The 16,201-nt window shown below is 40.7% G+C and overlaps 1 protein-coding gene across 9 annotated transcripts in view; it reads left to right on the top strand.

Moving 5' to 3' along the window:
- fryb (furry homolog b (Drosophila)) overlaps positions 1-16,201 on the top strand; it is a 64,694-nt gene that overhangs the window by 34,909 nt on the left and 13,584 nt on the right. For 8 of the 9 annotated variants that reach the window (XM_038708154.1, XM_038708147.1, XM_038708149.1 and 5 more), the window contains exons 15-39: positions 3,315-3,486; positions 3,572-3,704; positions 4,013-4,120; positions 4,353-4,479; positions 5,268-5,381; positions 5,559-5,723; positions 6,058-6,144; positions 6,245-6,504; positions 6,621-6,810; positions 7,780-7,904; positions 8,619-8,676; positions 9,031-9,122; positions 9,330-9,502; positions 9,701-9,861; positions 9,955-10,065; positions 10,163-10,317; positions 10,766-10,865; positions 11,024-11,195; positions 11,702-11,958; positions 12,059-12,205; positions 12,456-12,624; positions 12,768-12,858; positions 13,096-13,169; positions 14,570-14,720; positions 15,423-15,526. In XM_038708154.1, the coding sequence (XP_038564082.1) occupies positions 3,315-3,486; positions 3,572-3,704; positions 4,013-4,120; positions 4,353-4,479; positions 5,268-5,381; positions 5,559-5,723; positions 6,058-6,144; positions 6,245-6,504; positions 6,621-6,810; positions 7,780-7,904; positions 8,619-8,676; positions 9,031-9,122; positions 9,330-9,502; positions 9,701-9,861; positions 9,955-10,065; positions 10,163-10,317; positions 10,766-10,865; positions 11,024-11,195; positions 11,702-11,958; positions 12,059-12,205; positions 12,456-12,624; positions 12,768-12,858; positions 13,096-13,169; positions 14,570-14,720; positions 15,423-15,526 (3,496 nt within the window). The remainder of the gene's footprint in view (positions 1-3,314; positions 3,487-3,571; positions 3,705-4,012; positions 4,121-4,352; positions 4,480-5,267; positions 5,382-5,558; positions 5,724-6,057; positions 6,145-6,244; positions 6,505-6,620; positions 6,811-7,779; positions 7,905-8,618; positions 8,677-9,030; positions 9,123-9,329; positions 9,503-9,700; positions 9,862-9,954; positions 10,066-10,162; positions 10,318-10,765; positions 10,866-11,023; positions 11,196-11,701; positions 11,959-12,058; positions 12,206-12,455; positions 12,625-12,767; positions 12,859-13,095; positions 13,170-14,569; positions 14,721-15,422; positions 15,527-16,201) is intronic. The other variant, XM_038708148.1, reaches the window with a different exon arrangement.

Here is a 16,201-nt window from a genome sequence, read left to right on the forward strand (position 1 = left end):
GGAGTTTTGGAAGTAAATGCACCAGCAGAATGACCACTTCGAACCAACCACAGGAAACTACCGTTGTATGTGTCATTTAAAATAATAAAAAATAAAGACAAAGTATTGCAACTGTCAAGAACAGAAGTTGGGGAGTTTGGTACACCTGTCAAACGATAACGCAGGTATCCTAACGTGAGCTCAGGGAGGACAGAAACCTCCTGTGGAGCAGAAAGGCTTGATCTTTATTTTCAGTGTGAATATAGAAAGTTGAAAAATTACAATAAAAATATGAAAGAGATACAAATACTTTCAATAAGCTCAATATTAAGGCTAATTATTATAATATTTTTTATTTATTCTTGATGAAATGTCATCACCTTTTTATATAACACACATATTAATTACATCATTCGAGGTGATACAGTACATTTGGATTCTGTAAATATAAGCTGCTTTTATGAAAGACTTTATTATTCATTTGCATAGGCCAATTTGTTTTTGCATTTTTGCAATTGTGTCCGACTTACTTCTGTGGTCCACTTTGTATGACAAATGCAAGCAAGTTGTGGTGACTTGCTGTGATAAGCGACAGAGTTTCTTCCTCGAAATGCGTGCATTAATAAATTATTTATTACACGTTGTCTTACGAAATGTTCATATGCATGACCCTCGAAAGTCTGCTGAAATGCACTCCAGACCAACACCAGCATGAACCTGACGGTGCTCCATGATGTAAGATATCCAGGTAGAAAATTTGGAGGGGTTTGTTTTATTTCATTTCCACCACATGGCTTTTGTTTACAATTTCTGGACCTTTTGAGTTTTGCCTTTGTAGGCAAACAAGAACAGTTGGAAAATTTAAACAATGTATCATCTTCTCAATGGCTCGATTCAGGAAGCGGACCATCAGGTGTGTACCTGCTCTAATCAGAATCAAAAATACTTTATTGATCCCCAAGGGGAAATTTTTTTGTCACAGTTGCATACTTATCATCAGGAATATAAATAATCATAGAAAGTAGGTAAAATGAAGAGTATATAAATATGAGAGTATAAATATAAAAAGGAGTGTGGGTATGTACAACATTTACACTATTAAAGAATTGTTATGGTGAACAGTACTAGTGAATAAATAGCAGCAGAATAGCAGCTGAGAATATTGCACATTAATTATTAAACAGATAATATTGCACAAAGCAAGTAATAATGTCCAGTATAATAACTAACTAATGCCACTTTTCCATTACCAGTATCAGCTCAACTCGGCTGCACTCTACTCGACTCGGTTTGGCCGTGCTCCGTTTTCCATTGCAGAGATAGTATCCCTCAATGTAGCTGGTCGTCATAGCGAAGCCACACACAACTGCTGCAACGTAATATTCAATACGACACACACCACAGCGATCCACACAGTTTTCTCTTTATTTAAGTTAAAATGTTTCAACCTCACTCAAAATATAAAGACAGATAAGCGGTATGAAAACCTTACAGCAGTGTTTTCCTCTGCCATTGTTGCTGCAGCGGTCTGTGTGACGGTGGGAGCAGAGAGCTCTGTGAGCGGGCGGCTGGCCGGCCTCGGGCGCTACTCCCACAGGTTGGCGCAGGCTTCCCCTGCCACCACTTGCGGAGCTCCTCAACTCCAAAATCTTTCAAGCACATTTTTGTTCTGCCATCACTTCTTGTAAAACAGTCAATATTCGAAATCTACACATTTGATTTCTCACCTCAAAACTTCTCAGAAGTGGATTTAGTGATGAAATTAAATACGAAAACTGTAAAATATAAAACTTTGTGTTGCTGGCCTCTGTCTGGTGCACGCAATGATGATGCAGTGAATAGTGACGATTCTTTCTGACCAATCACCAGTCTGCCGTGTTTTCATGTCACATTTTAGTATCACCTTTGCTCGCTTGGAACCTCGACGGAGGAGATATGAAAAAAAGTACCTGGAAGCAGGTACAGGTACAACTTTTCCACAATGGAAAACCAAACAAAGGTGAGGCGAGGCAAGGAAAGCTGGTACCGTGCAGTGGAAAAGGGGCTTAAGGTCCCTTGTGTCAGCCACTTAGAGGGATGAGTTATAGAGTTTGATAGCCACAGGCAGGAATGACTTCCTGTGGTGCTCTGTGCATTTTGGGGGGATGATGCCGCGTTCGAGACCGGTCGGAACTGGGATATTTCCCAGTTGAAACTTCCGACTTCCGACCTCAATGCGTTCCAGGTGCATGACGCCGAAAGTGAACGAAAACCAGGGCTGACCATATGTACACACAGTTGCACCCTCAGCAGTGTTTTAGGTGTTAATTAAAAGGATGGCAGTTTAACTGCAACAACTGACATAAATAGCCTATAGCCTACTTTACTAGTTCTGTGTACCCCTACATCAGTTGGTAACCCTCAAGTCAGTCAATGTTGTAGGTTATACTTTAAAAATAACTTTTATGCAGAGAAGATGACTTTATGAGATTCTTTACTGTAGCCAGCTACCTAATAGGCCTAACATATTTTTACATCAATGTACATGCAGAACAGGTATTACTATATGACCGTATGTATTATTTAAATTTAAATACATGCAAATATAATTGTTGTTGCTTTTTAGTTTATGGTTTACCATTTACAATGTGTGCATCCATGGGTGCTGACATTGTTTTGTGACGTAATTCAGCTGCTACTCATGAAGTCGGGGTAGATATTTTTTCTCTGAGTTCACAAGTAGGAAATCCGACTTCAGGTGGCGTTCCAGGGTAGTTTTTCTAGTTGGAGGTCGGAAATTTCCCAATTCCGAGTTGCCTGGAATGCAGCATGAGACTTGCACTGAAAGTGCTCGTGTCATGGAGTGGGTGGGAGACATTGTCCAAGATGACATGTAGTTTGGACAGAATCCTCCTCTCTGACACCACCGACAGAAAGTCCAGCTCCACCCACACAACGTCACTGGCCTTGTGGATCAGTTTGTTGAGTCTGTTAGTGTCTGCTACCGTCAACCTGCTGCCCCAGTATGCAACAGCTTACAGGATAGCAAACTCATAAAACATCCTCAGCATTGTGCGGCAGATGTTGAAGGACCTCAGCCTCTTCAGAAAATAGAGACCACACACAATATAACACATTTGAATCTCCCACAGAACTGTCAGCGGTAATATACAGTAGTAAAGAATCTTTTTGTGTCTTCCTTAGCCCTTACGCCGAACCCGTGTTGAATTTTGCTTGTCAAAGTAAGCACTGCCTGATGATGTGCATTCACTTTACCTGCCACAGATTTGCCATTGCCCTTGATAAACAGACTCTCTGGCATACAGTAAGGATGGTGTGCTTTTTCTGTGTTCCAGCGTATGAACATAGGTCTGCGGGCGTTCCTGGTGATAGCAGATGCTCTGCAACAGAAGGACGGAGAGCCTCCTATGCCTAACACGGGAGCCACTTTGCCCTCTGGAAACTCTCTGAAGAAGAAGAAAACTTATCTCAGCAAGACGCTCACTGAAGAGGAAGCCAAACTAATAGGTCTGTTTGTGCCTTAGGCGTTCAAGCCAGTTTAATTTAAATGTAGTCCCTAAATCCATGTACTGACTTTTTGTGTTCTCCCCAGGCATGTCCTTGTACTACTCCCAGGTGCGAAAGTCTCTGGATAATATCCTGAGACACCTGGATAAGGAGGTGGGTCGCTGTATGATGCTCACCAGCGTCCAGATGCTCAACAAAGAACCAGAGGACATGATCACGTATGTAGCTACAAAGTGAAGCAACTGAACAGTTGTTTAGGCCTTTTAGTGCTGACGGTTGTTCTGTTATTGATTCTATAATTAAAGCTCAATTTAAATTGGAATTCAAAATAGGCAACAAAAACACTGTATGCACCTGTTTGAAATCTTTAAATGTTTATAGTAGTTACATTGTTAAGCCTAACCCTAACCCTTTGCAAACATGACCAACCTCTATTTTGAGTTAAGAAAGGTACCAAGGTCTAACTTTCTTTGCCTTAAGCAAGCGTTGGCCTGCTTAACGTCCTTCTCCAACTTTGATCTTTCAGTGGTGAAAGGAAACCTAAAATCGACCTGTTCAGGACATGTGTGGCTGCCATTCCTCGTATCCTTCCTGATGCCATGTCCAAACCTGAGCTCATTGACCTGCTCTCACGGTGAGTTAGGGACAGGACAACTTCATGTTTCATTTCAGCTTCAACTTCATGTTTATTTCAGATTTATGCTGTTGAGTCATCACTGATCATTTTTCATAATTATTAAGTCATTTGTGTTGAAGAGGTTTGTATTTCTGTCAGTGAGGTCGTACAACTTGATGAATTGATTTGGTTTCTATATTTCAGCAAGATTTTGTTCATTGAACATTCTTTATATGTATGTATCCCTCAGACTTACGGTGCACATGGACGATGAGCTTCGTCTTATTTCCCAGAACTCCTTGCAGAGCCTTTTACTCGATTTCTCTGACTGGAGGGAAGATGTCTTGTTTGGTTACACACATTTCCTTTTGCGCGAGGTATAACCGCACACTAAAGAAACCTGCCCTTACTTAAACAATGAAAGAACCTGCATTTACAGTGGATGTACTTCTGAGTTTAGGATTGTTTTAATGAGCACATAATTGATCAACACTAGAAAACAGAAGAAAATAGCAATACAGATTTAGAAGATTAGCTTGTTGTAATCTTAATTGGTCTTTTCACTGTTTGCGTTAATCATGATTAACTGCATAATTAATGTCACGTCATGTCATAAAAACACATGCTATCAAAACACATTTTGTTACTGTTTTTAACACAAGCACAAATGTATTTAGAATCACACAGAATCCTACAATTGAGAAATTGAGAAAGACATAGAAATATAAAAAAATCTACGACAAAGTAGGATGTTGCAACGGCATTTTAGTGCTCTTTTTTATGTAAAAGTTGTTTGAAACCATACTACAAAAAATGTTTGCCCATAGTTATCTGTCTACATTGTTTAAGTTGATACTGCAAAGTAGGGATGCACCGACCAGACTTTTTCAGTAGCAAAGTGTTCAAGTCTACTGGCACACTGCTTTACACACATAATTGAATTGAATAGATTGGCTCCTATGTCACGTCAGTATCGGGCCGACGGACAATATCAGTATCGGATCGGTGCATCCCAACTGGAAAGTTTAACTGCTGTGCCACAGGAGGCACAGGAAAAACACTACTAGAGGGAGTCAACAGGCATTATTCTTTCAAAATTAAAAACATATACTAACATATTGACAGTGGCAGCCCTTCTATAAACATCCCTTTAAAACTATTCCAGGTCCAAGACACCCATCAGGGTCTGCAAGATGCATCTGTGAAGCTCCTTCTCCAGCTGCTCACACAGTGGAGGTTAGCTCTGCAGCTCCAGGGGAAGACGCGAGGTGGAGTTGAGGTTTGTGCAGCTAAAATGACAGGGATGAGCTGAAAGGGGATTGGGATGCTTCAAGTTTGTTTCACCACATCAAGTGTCAAGTGCCTCAACTACAGGTTCCACTACAGGTCATACAAGGTGACTTACAGCAGATTTGTTACATTTTAATAACTTCTCTTTGTCTTTCCTCTCCATCAGTCCAGTCCCAGACTGCCAGAGCGAAGCCCTCACTGCTCAGTGCTCCACGCGGTTGAGGGCCTGGCTCTGCTGCTCCTCTGCTCGTGTCAGATCAGCACGAGGAAGCTGGCTGTCGGTGTGTTAAGAGAAATACGCTGCCTCTTCACAGCTCTGGGACATGCTGAGGTACAACACAGGAAACTCACATTTTCACCAAACAAACGTAGGGGAGAACATACAACAAACATTCAACTGCTTGTCTCGCATTTTAAACGTCTGTATAGATTTTTAGTGACTGTCAAGTTAGATGAAGGTACAGTAAATAGACAAATATTACCAACATGTATCAGGCAGCTGGTGGCAAATGTCTAGTAAAGAGCGAGAAAGGACATTGAAATAGAAGGAGAATGGAAGGAGAGCCATCTGACCGTGGCTGTGATTAGAAATGCAGCCCGTGAATTCTCACATTATATGACGCTATTATAAAAATAGTTGATTCTATTAACGTCTTCGCCTCCAGGATGACGACAAACCCATGATAGAGGTCATGGACCAGCTGAGCCCAGCTGTAATGGACAGCTTTGTTCATGTGGCTGTCTCTGACTCGGTAAGGGTAATTGTGTTAAGAGTGCACATTAGTACATTGGATAAATTATTTATATGTTCTTTTTGCTGCTGTGTATCATTCTTAAATTCCCCTCCCTCAGTCCACTTTGCCTCTCAGCCACCACGTTGACCTCCAGTGGCTGGTGGAGTGGACAGCTCGGTTGGTGAGCAGTTCCTATGACGTAAAGAGCCCCAGCCATGTCTGGATCTTTGCCCAGTGTGTTAAGGACCCGTGGGTTCTTTGCCTGCACATCTTCCTGCGACAGGAGCACCTGCCCAAACACTGCCCCATCGCCCTGGGATACGCCTGGCCCTACGTTTTCACACGGCTACAGCTGCTACTGCCACTGGTTGACCCCAAGTACAAGAACACATTAGAGCAAAGCATGATCACACATTTCATACAACAAATACTCCATGTCTTTGAAGGATTAAAACATCTGACCACATGCCTACTCTCCTTTTGTCTTTCTGCAGCAGTCCAGTGAATGCTAAGAAGACCAGCACAGCAGGCTCCAGTGACAACTACATCTCTCTGTGGCGTAACTACTTGATCCTGTGTCTAGGTGTGGCTAAGCCGAGCATCATGTCCCCCGGTCACCTCAGAGCCTCCACCCCAGAGATCACTGCCACCACGCCCGATGGCAGCGTCACCTACGACAACAAGGTGTGTGTTTGTGCTGATAAAAGATACCAGGGTTCTTAAGCAATCTGGACTGTCTGGAAATGACAGGAAAAAATTAGATTATTTAATTGACTTTTACAAGTCCTGTATAGGGCTGCAACTAATCTATTAGTAGTTTGGTGGAGAAAATGGTGAAAAACGCCGATCACTGTTTCCTAAAGCCTGAAGTGACGTCCATAAATCACTTGTTTTGTCCACAACCCAACAAGATTCAGTTTACTATCATGGAGGACAAAAGAGGACAGTAAATATTTACATTTGAGAAGCTGAAATTTAAAAAAATTACTCAAAACAATTTATCAATTATCAAAATAATTGCCAATTAATTTAATAGTTCACAACTAATCCATTATTTAACTACTTGTTGCAGCTCTTGTCATGAAAAGCTTTGTAATTTCACAGATAGTTAGGAAAGGAGGCCCACAACTAACATTTATTTTTAGTATTGATTATTCTTCAATAGATTGAATCATGGTTTAGTCTCTAAAATGTCCATCGCAATTTGAAATCCTCACATTGGAGAAGCTGGAACCCGATATTAATGGGGATTTCTGCTTGAAAAAAGACTTAAAAGATTAATTGATTATCAAAATAGTTGAATAATGTGAATAATTTTCCTTTGATCGGCTTAAATTTTTTTGATTGATCGCTTCAGCTCTAACGGTAAATATTGAATACATTGTTGCTCTGACTCAATGCACTGATGAATAAATAATCTTCAGTCGGAGAGCCTCTTTTACAGTCATATTGGCATCATGCATTAATCATCAATTCCTCTTCAAAATTTTGAAAGTCTGACATTTTAAAATGTTAAATAGGTGAAAACTCCTGCAGTCAATAATAGTGTTCATGTAAAAGTCTATATTGTTAGCAGATTTCTGTAAATGTGGATCCGATTTAGGTTGTTCATGTTGCCTGATCCACGTTGGTGTGTTTCTTTGTATCCCTCAGGTGATAGGCACTCCCTCAGTAGCATGGCTTTTAAAACAGCTCGTCCCGCTGATGAGAGCTGAGAGTTTGGAGATCACCGAGTCTCTGGTGCTGGGGTTTGGATGCACAAATGCTCTAGTCTTCAGGTACTGGAACAGGAACATGTACACCGACAACATACACACACAGAGCTTGCGTCATTCACATCAGACTTGGATCAAGTGAAATAATTTGTTAAACACAAAAACACATTTCTGATTTAATGCTCAGATTACTGTTATTTGCTGTTCAAAACCTTAAAGGAGGCAATGACACTTTACAGATTTAGATTACAATAGAAAATGGATGATGCACTAGATTTAGTGCTTATCTTTCACACAAGAAACTTTGTTTACACTCCTGTCTTCTGTCAGTTATTCCTATCTGTCTTTACATTCTCTTCATAACTGAGATGGGTTGCATGCCTCTGACACATTCAGAGGAGGGGGAAAAAACTGCGTCACGGATGGACAGAGATGTATCACATTTTTTCAAAGGACAGAGGTTCCATTGTGAAAGGGAGGTATTTCATTTAAAAGGAGATCAACTATTTTTAACCTGAAATGTTTTCCAAAAGGGCGCTCATTGTTATTAAAGAGATTAACGTCTACCCAGACAAATTTGTCTAACATCACTGTATTTGAGGATTAGTGGTTTTAGGGCATGTGACATTTGGGTTGCACAAGGTAGATACTTTACAAACACCATTCTGTTCCCTTGGATCCGACCTTTCTCCATCGACAAGGAAGGAACATTTTATCAGTCTCATTTACTAATAAAGCAGTCGATCGATCTTTTGCTCTCTCTGATGCTCTGTGTAGGGAGCTAGTCGAAGAACTCCATCCGCTGATGAAGGAAGCACTGGAACGTAGGCCTGAGGTAACACACACACAAAAAAAACTGCACTGAAATAGGATTAACTTTATTGATCCCAGACAGAAAATTGTGAAAATATACTCTGGATCTTATTGCAGTTAATAAGAGTGTAGTAGTATATTTTTCATGTTGTACATATGGTATGTTCATAGCATTTATTATTTATGAAAATTGAGTTTTTGCACTGCTAATGTAAAGTTAAAAACATGTTATCCCCTTATAAACAAAACAACATGTGTATATTTAACATACCTTTTTTTAAATTTCAACTGCAGAATTGACAACATAGTTTGATGACTTAAAGATTTGATCATGCTTCTTAGTACAGCTAAATTAAAAACCTGTCTGTGCTTTCAGAACAAGAAGCGCAGAGAAAGGAGGGATCTCCTCAGGCTGCAGCTGCTGAGGATCTTTGAACTGTTGGCTAATGCAGGAGTTATCAGTGACAGGTATCACGCACATCTAATCCACTGAGTGTCCTGTAGTTGTTTTTTGTTTTGGTCTTTTTATTTTTATGCACTTCATTCAACTTTGGTGTAATCATGCTATATATATATATATATATATATATGTTTATATATATAACATTCTCACATCTAACATCAGAGATGACCTCTATGATTACCAAAGTTAAATTTCCTTCTCCTTCTCCACAGTACCAATGGAGCGCTGGAGCGTGACTCCCTGGCACTAGGTGCCTTGTTCCTTGAATATGTGGATTTAACCCGGATGCTTCTGGAGGCTGAGAATGAGAAGGAGCTGGATGTGCTTAAAGACATCAGAGCCCATTTTAGCGGGATGGTGGCTAATCTCATCCAGTGTGTTCCTGGTAAATGATTTTATTACTTTTTTAAATTATTTATGATAAACATGAACATTCAGTGGTAGTAGATGTTATAGTTTAGCAGTGTTCTGCAGCCACAGACTAAATATTCATGCCAATGCTCATAGACTACAAATGTAAATTGAAGTCTATCTTCTATTTTGACCCTTCACTTCTCGCTCTTTCACCCTTACATTTGTGCAGTCCACCACAGGCGCTTTCTTTTCCCTCAGCAGTCTCTGAGACACCATCTCTTCATCCTGTTCAGCCAATGGGCCGGACCCTTCAGCGTCATGTTCACTCCCCTCGATCGTTACAGTGATCGCAACCACCAGATTACTCGCTACCAGTACTGTGCACTCAAGGTAAGCCATGCCCACACTCCCAAACCCTACTACACATTGATCTCATTTTTTTTCATCGAATAACTTAGCTTTAACTCAACTTTTGTCACCTAGGCCATGTCAGCAGTTCTGTGTTGCGGTCCAGTGTTCGACAATGTGGGTCTCTCTACTGACGGCTATCTCTACAAATGGCTTGACAACATCTTGGCCTGTCATGACATACGGGTAGGTCAACTAGCAAGAGCTTTCTTCTGTATATGTTATTTTATTTTTCTGAAAATATTCTGTAGTCCCTCTACACAATAACTTCTGTTGGCCGTAGGTGCACCGCCTGGGGTGTGAGGTGGTCATCCTGCTGTTAGAACTGAACCCAGACCAAATCAATCTGTTCAACTGGGCCGTGGACCGCTGCTTCACTGGAACTCACCAGCTGGCATCTGGCTGCTTCAAGGCCATCGCCACTGTCTGCGGTAACAGGTAGGGAATCATGTATCTGTTACGTTTGTTAGGATCTGCACTGCTGACGCTTTCTCTGTGAAGACGCTGAAAATCTACCAGCTCTAGGGAAACTGCTCTATAGCTTCTGGCCCCGTGGGGATCAATAAATTGTCACACTAATATTAAGATAAGATATTTAAAATTACTTTAATGCAGCATACATTAATAAAACAAGTTCAACACAGGCTTGTTAAGATGTTTTGTTATGAGATTTGCAAAAACATCAAGTAAAATAGATGTAACAAAGCTTTATGGGAGCTTCTAGCGTTGCTACAGCTTAACCAATAAGCTCATACTATATCCATATATTGTATTCTTTTGTTAAAGTGTAATTTTGCACACACTGCTGACAACTGTCTGATAACATTCATTGCGTTAGTTGTCAGTGTAACCAGCAACTGATGACCATGTGTCCTTACTTTGCCAGGAATTACCCATGTGACCTTGTGACCTTGCTCAATCTGGTGCTATTCAAGGCCTCAGACACTAGCAGGGAAATATATGAGATCTCCATGCAGCTGATGCAGGTACATGCAGCACACATACAGCACACAGAAGAGGAAAACGCAGTCCAAATGTTAAACATGTATTAAATGTACAAAAAGCGGGAAAGAGAAAAAACAAGCTTGAAGCCAAAACCCTGTTAATGCATTTTGACTGTAAAAGATAAATAATATGCCTGCAGGTGCTGGAGTTTAAGCTGTGTGCCTACTCAAAGCGGATGGTGGAGCAGAAGCCTGGTAATATTTTGTACGGAACACACGGCCCCCTGCCTCCCCTGTACAGCGTCAACCTGTCTCAACTCTCCATCCAGCTGGCCAGCATGTACCCGGAGCTCACTCTGCCTCTTTTCTCAGGTACATTTTTCAGGGTGTGAATGTGTACACAGGCTGTGCACTGACAAATCAAGTCAACTCTTCTGTGGAACATGTTTGTGTCACCAAGTACAGGACACTGGAGTATATAATTACAAAGTCCAGGAAACAGGGCTAAGACGGGAATCCTATTATATTTATTTTGTGGCTAATATAAGCTCCACCCCACTCCCCACACTGTTATGTCTCCCTACACTATCCAGTTTCAACAGCAAACACTGCATATTAGATTAAGGAAACAGAGGTGCACCCAAAATGCTGTTTCATATTGTATCTAGTGTACAAATTAAATACTGAAGCAAGCAGGATGATCTCCAGAACAGCTTACCCTCACTACTACTAACTCCCAACTCCCATTATTCTCTCTGAGACAGTTGTTTAATTTGCTACCAGTGTGTTTCTGCTGTTATTGAACACCTTTAAAGAATGCTTCCTCAAGGCACTTATAACTATAATTAATTCCTCTGACATTTTTGGGGTTTTTGCAGAGGTGAGCCAGCGTTTCTCAACCACCCACCCCAACGGCAGACAAATCATGCTATCCTACCTGCTACCCTGGCTTAGTAACATTGAGCTAGTGGACACAGGGCTCCTACCCCCTGCCTCAAGCCCCTGCACACCAGAGGAAGAACCTCACGGTCAGGGGCAGGGCATGGGTCTGTCCCCCAGTCTGAGAGGTAACGGCTGGGGCTCCCTGCAGGCGACCTCGCTCGTGCTCAACAACCTCATGTTCATGACTGCTAAGGTAGGAATGCCATGTTTGTGCTTGTTGTCTGAAAGTACTCTCCCTTTTATAATGAAGTCCCCTGCTTTTTAACGGGATTTTTTGGTCTTTACATGGTCAGTATGGAGACGAGGTTCCTGGCCCAGAAATTGAGAATGCCTGGAATGCTCTAGTGTCCAACGAGAGGTGGAGCAACAACTTACGGATCACCCTGCAGTTCCTTATAAGCCTGTGTGGAGTCAGCAGTGATACCACACTGCTGCCTTATGTAAGTGTTTGTCTGTACATACTGACACATTACTCTAAAGTTATGGTCATGAAAACTGAAAGCACCTGTTGAAACTCCAGATTTTAAGGTGATCTATTTGTAAAATAATGTCAAACATAATGAAATGTAAATGATTGCCACAAAGATATTGGATCATATCTTACATTTTATGATGATAACAACTGCCATAACAAATATGCGGAGAATGTGAGGTAAACCAATAAAGACTGTACATTTGTATCTGTTTTAGATCAAGAAGGTGGTGATCTACCTGTGTCGCAACAACACCATCCAGACGATGGAGGAGCTCCTGTTTGAGCTGCAGCAGACTGACCCAGTCAACCCTGTGGTCTTGCACTGTGACAACCCTCCCTTCTATCGTTTTGCTGCCAGCAACAAAGCCTCCACCTCACAAACAGGTGAGAGGAGAAGTTCAAGTTATGTTCTGTGATGTCAAATGATATTTTCAAATTGACTTGAGCCAAACTTGACAGCTTTTTAGTGACAGATGGCTGACTGTTCTGTATTTCCGAGGATTATCTCTGAAATGTCTTACATGTAGGCACTACGTCCAGCAGTAACACTGTGGTGGCTGGTCAGGAGAACCTGCCAGATGCAGATGAGAACAAGCTGGTCAGGGAGAGTGAAGAGCGGTCAGTATTAATACATTTTTTTAATATAGTTGTTTGACTAGATTAGCTGAATGGGCTGTCACATTGAGACTCTGTTTCACTGAAAGGTCTAGAGGTCTCTCAAGAGGCTTGTGCAAGTAGATGAAATATGTGAAACATGTTCTTTCTGTTACGCAGTGATGAAACTTGTCACTAAATAAGTCTGTACACTTCTGGAAACTCAAAATTTCACTTTGAATGTCATTGCTTTTGTTTCAGTAGGGCCAGGGCTCACAACAGACTGGAGTCTCGGTACAGCAACAGCTCCGGAGGCTCCTACGAGGATGAAAAGAGTAAGTCGTCTTGGTTTTCATGAGAATTAATGTTCAAACTTGCTGTCCTTATACAGTGTACTCACACACACACTCACAGGAACTCACAGCTCTCACATGGATTCTTCATCAGTCCATAATGTTTGCCACTTAAACCTTAAAGACCTTTATGCAAATTGTCACTAATCCACACCATACAGATGTAAATGTACAGACTGACTGAAGATTGTTTTTATGCAGCAAGAATAAATACCTGAAAAGGCACTTAGGCAAATTACATTTGGGTACTGTTTTATGATGTCAAGCACTTTAAGAAGAAACTACTTTTAAGTTGTAAGTACGCTTATTCGCCTTTTTGCTAAAGATTAGATGATATCTGTTGCTAAATAGGAGGCTACTGCCACCATCTGGATAACTTAGCTTAGCATTAAGACGAAACGGGTGGAAACAGCTAGCCCGGCTCTCTGTACCAGCACCTCTAAAGCTCCCTAAGTAACAACTTATATCTCGTTTGTTTAATCTGTGCAAAAGTATAAAAAAAGTCAAATAGCATGAAAAAATTTCTGGTTAGAATATGTGCTGAACTGTTTTGGCTGGGACTAGTAACTTCCTGGTTTCTCAACAGGTTGTCAACAGCCCATAAAACGGTGAATTGTTGTTTTTGCTCTAAATTTTTAGGTTAATTTTGAACGGATTAAACGGAGGAGATATAACCTGTTAATCAGTGAGGCTTATGCTGCTGGTATGGTTTTTGTATGTAAGCTTTTGTAAGGGAAGTGAGCCGGGTATAATTTCATATTTATAATACAAATATAGGCGTGGCGTCCATCTTCTTACTCTTGACAAAAAGCTAATAAAAGTAGGTTATTTCCAAAATGTGGCTTTCCTTTAAGCTATAGTTGCATACAGTGTTAAATTAATACTGGTACAAGAAAGACTTTCATTGAACAATAATTACTTTAATTTTTTTTTACAGCCTGTACATTTCAATAGATTCTGCCAATGTCAATAAAAACCTTTGAAATCTCTCCTTTATTTCAATCCTACATGTGTAAATTTTAAAACTGAGTGTTTAGAGAAGTCCAAAAAAAAGAAAATACAATATTCTATTAGTATAGTGTAGTTGTACAAACATGCTGAAGAACCACTTTGTTATTGAAATATCTGGACTTGCCGTTAGTTCATGTTTGGAATTCCACACGTTTTGAATGGATGGGAAATTACTGTTCCTGTCACATCGGCTGTATGTCACTGCTTTGATGTTGATGTGGGAGAATGTTTTTGTGCTTTACAGTCTATGGTCATCATAGTATGAATAGATGTTGTAAAAGTTCAGAGTGAGAGCACTCCCCTTGTGTGTTGGATGTATGTTTCAAGTACATTTTTATTTGCTAAATGTTGGTATTGGTCTGTTTTTGTAGCTGACCCACTCCCGCCATATGCTGGTTGGCTACTGGGTGTTCTGGAGACCAACCATCCCCAGCCATTACCCATGCCAGTTAATGGAGGCTGCTGGGCTCCTCTGGTTGACTACCTTCCAGAAACCATCACCCCTAGGGGACCACTGCATAGGTATGCACGTACAAACATGGACGCACACACTAGATACACCTACTCACAGATGGTCTGATGAACTCCAGCACAGAATGAAACCTAGCCAGTTTGTTTGGTGTCTGCTTGACAGAGAGTGAAAATTAGAATGGATTCACTGATTTCTCTTCTCCATCTCTCTCGACACCCCAAAAGCCATTACCTAAAATTTGATGAAAATTAAGAAAATTAATGGATTAAATAATTGACAGAATTGTTTCAGTAAGCAGCTTTTTTGATATAGGTTGTTTTCTTAAAAAAAAAAGTGGCAAAGAATCACTGGTCAGACTGCTCAAATTAATTATCATTCATTCTAATTAATTTTTCTCAGTCCTCTTGGTTTAAGACAACAAGCTACCTCAAGACGCCACCTTAAACTCTTATGAAATTTTTATAGACCAAAATGATTAATCAAGAAAATACCCAACAAATTAATGTATTTTGAAAATAATTGTTGCTTATGTCTAATTCGATATACTAAAAAACAGAGCTTGAAGTGTTATCAGAGCTTCAGGATAATGGCTCCAGAAAACTACATTCATGTGGAATTAATGTCACATCAGTTTGAACTCAAGCCTTGAAGGATGGTCCCACTACTCAGTACACCACCCTACAGCAGAAAGGAGCATGTGTTGTTGATATTTTGTGCACTCACTAGATTTGTATTTGTGTGTTGGTCCTCAGGTGCAACATTGCAGTGATCTTCATGACTGAAATGGTGGTGGATCACAGCGTGAGAGAAGACTGGGCTTTACACCTGCCCCTGCTACTACATGCCCTCTTCTTGGGTAGGCATACACAACACACACACACACACACACACACACACACACACACTCTTGGTATAAATTTAGCTTTTAGCTGATTAACCTTTGAAAGAGAAAGAGAAAAGAAGAGTGTAATTTAACAAAGGGAACAGAAGCCCATCCTAAATGTCACTTTGGAGAGTGCAAGATTCCGATGTGAAAAAACTGGACTAGCTGGCTGGACAACCAAATAAACTCAGAAGTTCTCAGGGAAGCTTTTCTCACTCTTATCTCCCAAAGAGGAAACGTGAGGTGGACTCAAAGGAACTTGAAGTAACATGATAATGACAAAAATGACATTTAGCTGTGTAGGTATTTACGCCCAATAAGCTCATAGCGTTTTTATCTCCATCCTACACAGAAATGCAGACACATTCTCCAGGGCCTTCTCACCAAGACTCTATTATATAACATGAGGTCACATACCTGCCCTGTCAGCTGTGCAGAAATGTATTATTATGCACTCACGCATATTCAGTTTATTATCATCCAATCTGTGTAACTGTGTGTGTGAAGTTGGCGATAAGAGCTCCCTGGTTGAGAGTTGTCATAGAAACCAATCAAACACAACAAGCACTGGTACAAGTGGGCATTTAAGAAACTGTACGCCAACATTTCTGGGCACGGCACCAGTATCTGGCAATATTTCAATTCTCT

The sequence above is a fragment of the Micropterus salmoides genome, unplaced genomic scaffold (genome assembly GCF_014851395.1).
Source record: "Micropterus salmoides isolate LMB-PRFRI ecotype aquatic unplaced genomic scaffold, ASM1485139v1 Ms_hic_scaffold_9, whole genome shotgun sequence".
Taxonomy (NCBI): domain Eukaryota; kingdom Metazoa; phylum Chordata; class Actinopteri; order Centrarchiformes; family Centrarchidae; genus Micropterus; species Micropterus salmoides.